At 36.3% G+C, this 2,878-nt stretch overlaps 1 protein-coding gene across 1 annotated transcript; it reads right to left on the reverse strand.

The window, feature by feature from the left end:
* Positions 1–362: 362 nt before the first annotated feature.
* Positions 363–1,295, reverse strand: LOC121451813 (olfactory receptor 8B3-like). Its single transcript, XM_041657577.1, has one exon. The coding sequence runs from the start codon at positions 1,293–1,295 to the stop codon at positions 363–365; it is 933 nt and encodes a 310-aa protein (XP_041513511.1).
* Between the last annotated feature and the right edge of the window lie 1,583 nt (positions 1,296–2,878).

Below are 2,878 nucleotides of genomic sequence, written 5' to 3' on the forward strand. Positions count from 1 at the left end.
TTGATAGTTTAAAGATATCTTTTAATTTATAAGAGGAAAAAGAATTTTGTGATGAGTGGGTGTAACAGATAAGTCTTTTTTAATGCCTCTATGTTTAAATAAGAAATAGAATAGAAAGGGTGGAAGTAAAAAAAATTGAAGATAGCAAATCTTGGTGAATTTAATCCAGATGATTCAAATTTCTTTTTATGATACAAAAAAGTCTAGTTTTCACAAATATTCCAAAAAAATTATGTTTTCTCAAAAACTGAAACAATGAATTTTCAATAAACAGAGTTAAATTATACAGTTGAAACATTGTGCATAAAAGGAAACTTTCTTTGTGCAAAAAACCCAAGAGTCATAAAGACAACTGTGTACAATCAAAAGTTACCGCGGCTCAGGCTTTTCATCAGGGCGACTTTAATATCTTTGTTCCTCAAGCTGTAGATTAATGGGTTCATCATGGGAACTACATTGGTGTAAAAGACAGAAGAGATTTTTCCTTCATTCTTAGACCCTGCTGAGGAGGGTTTGAAATATTCAAGTGCACCTGAAACAAAGAACAAAGAAACAGCAAGAACGTGGGAGCTGCAGGTGCTGAAGGCTTTGGACCTGCCCTCAGAAGAACGGATGTGGATGATGCTGGAAAGAATGAAACCATAGGAGATAAAGAGAGTTGAAGTAGGAATAATAATGTTGATGCTCCCAGCAACAAGAATTACGAACTCATTCGAATATGTGCTCGTGCAAGAGAGTTGGAGCAAAGGAGGAATATCACAGAAGTAGTGGTTGATGGTGTGGGCATCACAGAATCTTAGTTTCAGCATGCATACAGTGTGAGCAACAGCATTAGAAAATGCAATAAAATAGGAACCAAACATAAGTATCAAACATAATTTAGGAGACATGACAACATTATACAAGAGTGGATTACAGATGGCCATGTAGCGATCATAGGCCATTGAAGTCAACACATAGCATTCAGATACAGCAAAGAATATAAAGAAGTATACTTGAATCATACATTCCACATAAGAAATGGCATTCTCCCTTAATATGAAGTTCATCAGCATTTGGGGAGTGAACACAGAACAGTAGCAAATGTCTATAAAGGACAAGTTAAAGAGAAAAAAGTACATAGGAGTGTGGAGGTGAGAGTTCAGCACGGTCAGGATTATCAAACACAAATTTCCCAAGGCAGTGAACAAATACATTGCTAAGAACAGAAAGAACAAGGGCATTTGGAGTTCAGGCTGATCTGTTAATCCTATCAGAATAAATTCAGTCACCAGAGAGACATTTACTGAGTCCATTCTTCTCTAAGGGAATCTGTAGACAAAGAAAATAGACCTTCATTAGAGGAAGATCTGCACTCTTCGTGGATCCTTCCCACCTGTGACAGTTTGTTAGTAATGTTTCTTCTAGGCTGCACTAATCACATAGAATCAGGTGGTGAAGCCACAAACTATCTTAAGTCAGAAAGCAATTGAAAATTAATTTTATTATGATTTCTGAAAAATATCACAAGATTAAGAATACATGAAGGATTACACCTTTTCCCATCTCCAATCTTCCCAACTACAGCCCTCCCCACAAAATTTGCATTGCATTGAGAGGTCTGGACAGTACATTTTTGGTTGTTGCTATAGATTCTCTGTTGTGGTACAAATGAAAAAGATGTGCTCAAACTAAAACTAAAATAGAAAAAGAAAAGTTGGAAAAGAACATTTCCTGTCCCTTTGTAACAAAGTCAAGAATCTGGAAGGCCTGAATCCTGACCATGCAGGAAATCTCCACTGGAGATGTTGCAAGTCCATGGCCAATGCTTCTTAACACTCTCAGATCATCCAGAATGTTTTTGTCAGCCAGGTTCACTTAATATTCTTTTTACTCAGGAAAAGAAAGAAACTTGCTGAAGCCCATCATATATTGAGAAACGTAAAGGGTTTGGATTCAGATGGAGGGAAGGTGGGGAAGATCTGAGAGGAGTTGGGTCAGGAAACTAATCATAATATATTAGATGAAAAACAATCTCTTCAATAAAGTAAAATAATAATAAGGAAAATTCTTAAAAAAATAATACAAAGGAGAAAATGATGGCTATTAGTATTCCTAGAATTCAGTACTCACATTTTTCAGCCCAAACTTAGATCAGTCTTATTTTCCATTTTCTATCTATCTGGATAAAAAATTAAGATTCAGAGATTTCAGATCTTTCAATTCAAAGAAGTTATATAAAAGGCTTAACTTTCCTGCACCAGTTTGTGAATTGTAGAGGATGATTTGTGATTAAGTTTTTGAGTCTTCTGTAGTAGAAAAAGTGGCCCTTTAAGCTCAGGAAGTGTGGACTTATAAGCAGGTCAGAAGAATGTGCAGGTTCTTCTTCAAAGGAGAGTATTTAACTAGAAAAAAGGGGACTGAGAAAATTGTATTATGCCTGATTCATGACCCTTATTTCCCAAGAGACCCACAATTACACTCATGCACTCTAGAGAATGTGCAGTCTACAGTGTAGACATTGAGATAGATTCTTGCCTCTCCAATTAGCTTAATATCTAAAGGGACATCTGAACTTGGGGTTTGTCCTCTCTTGCTTCCTGCAATTAAGTGAGAATTACCCATAGGTCTTTCTTCTGAGTATAGCTGAAATTTGTAGAGTGTTGTAGAAAGTCACTTTCAGTGCTGTGGTATCAGCAACATCACAGACACTACTTAAAAACTTTATTTCTGAACAAGATTGATATCAGAAGACATGCTACCGTGGAAGGGGAAATTTTCAAGGGGACTCAACCAGAGTCAAAGTACTGAAGACAGGTAAAGAATGTTAGAAGTGCTACAAGTAGTCTTTTTTAGAAAAGAAACATGCTCCACTTGGCTCTCCAATATCAGAGGGTCA

This window comes from Microtus oregoni, unplaced genomic scaffold (genome assembly GCF_018167655.1).
Source record: "Microtus oregoni isolate MIOR12 unplaced genomic scaffold, Mior012 000008F_ref0000371, whole genome shotgun sequence".
NCBI classification, from domain to species: domain Eukaryota; kingdom Metazoa; phylum Chordata; class Mammalia; order Rodentia; family Cricetidae; genus Microtus; species Microtus oregoni.

Coding starts and splice junctions, on each gene's coding strand:
- LOC121451813 (XM_041657577.1), bottom strand. CDS start 1,295: ATGGACTCAGTAAATGTCTCTCTGGTGACTGAATTTATTCTGATAGGA.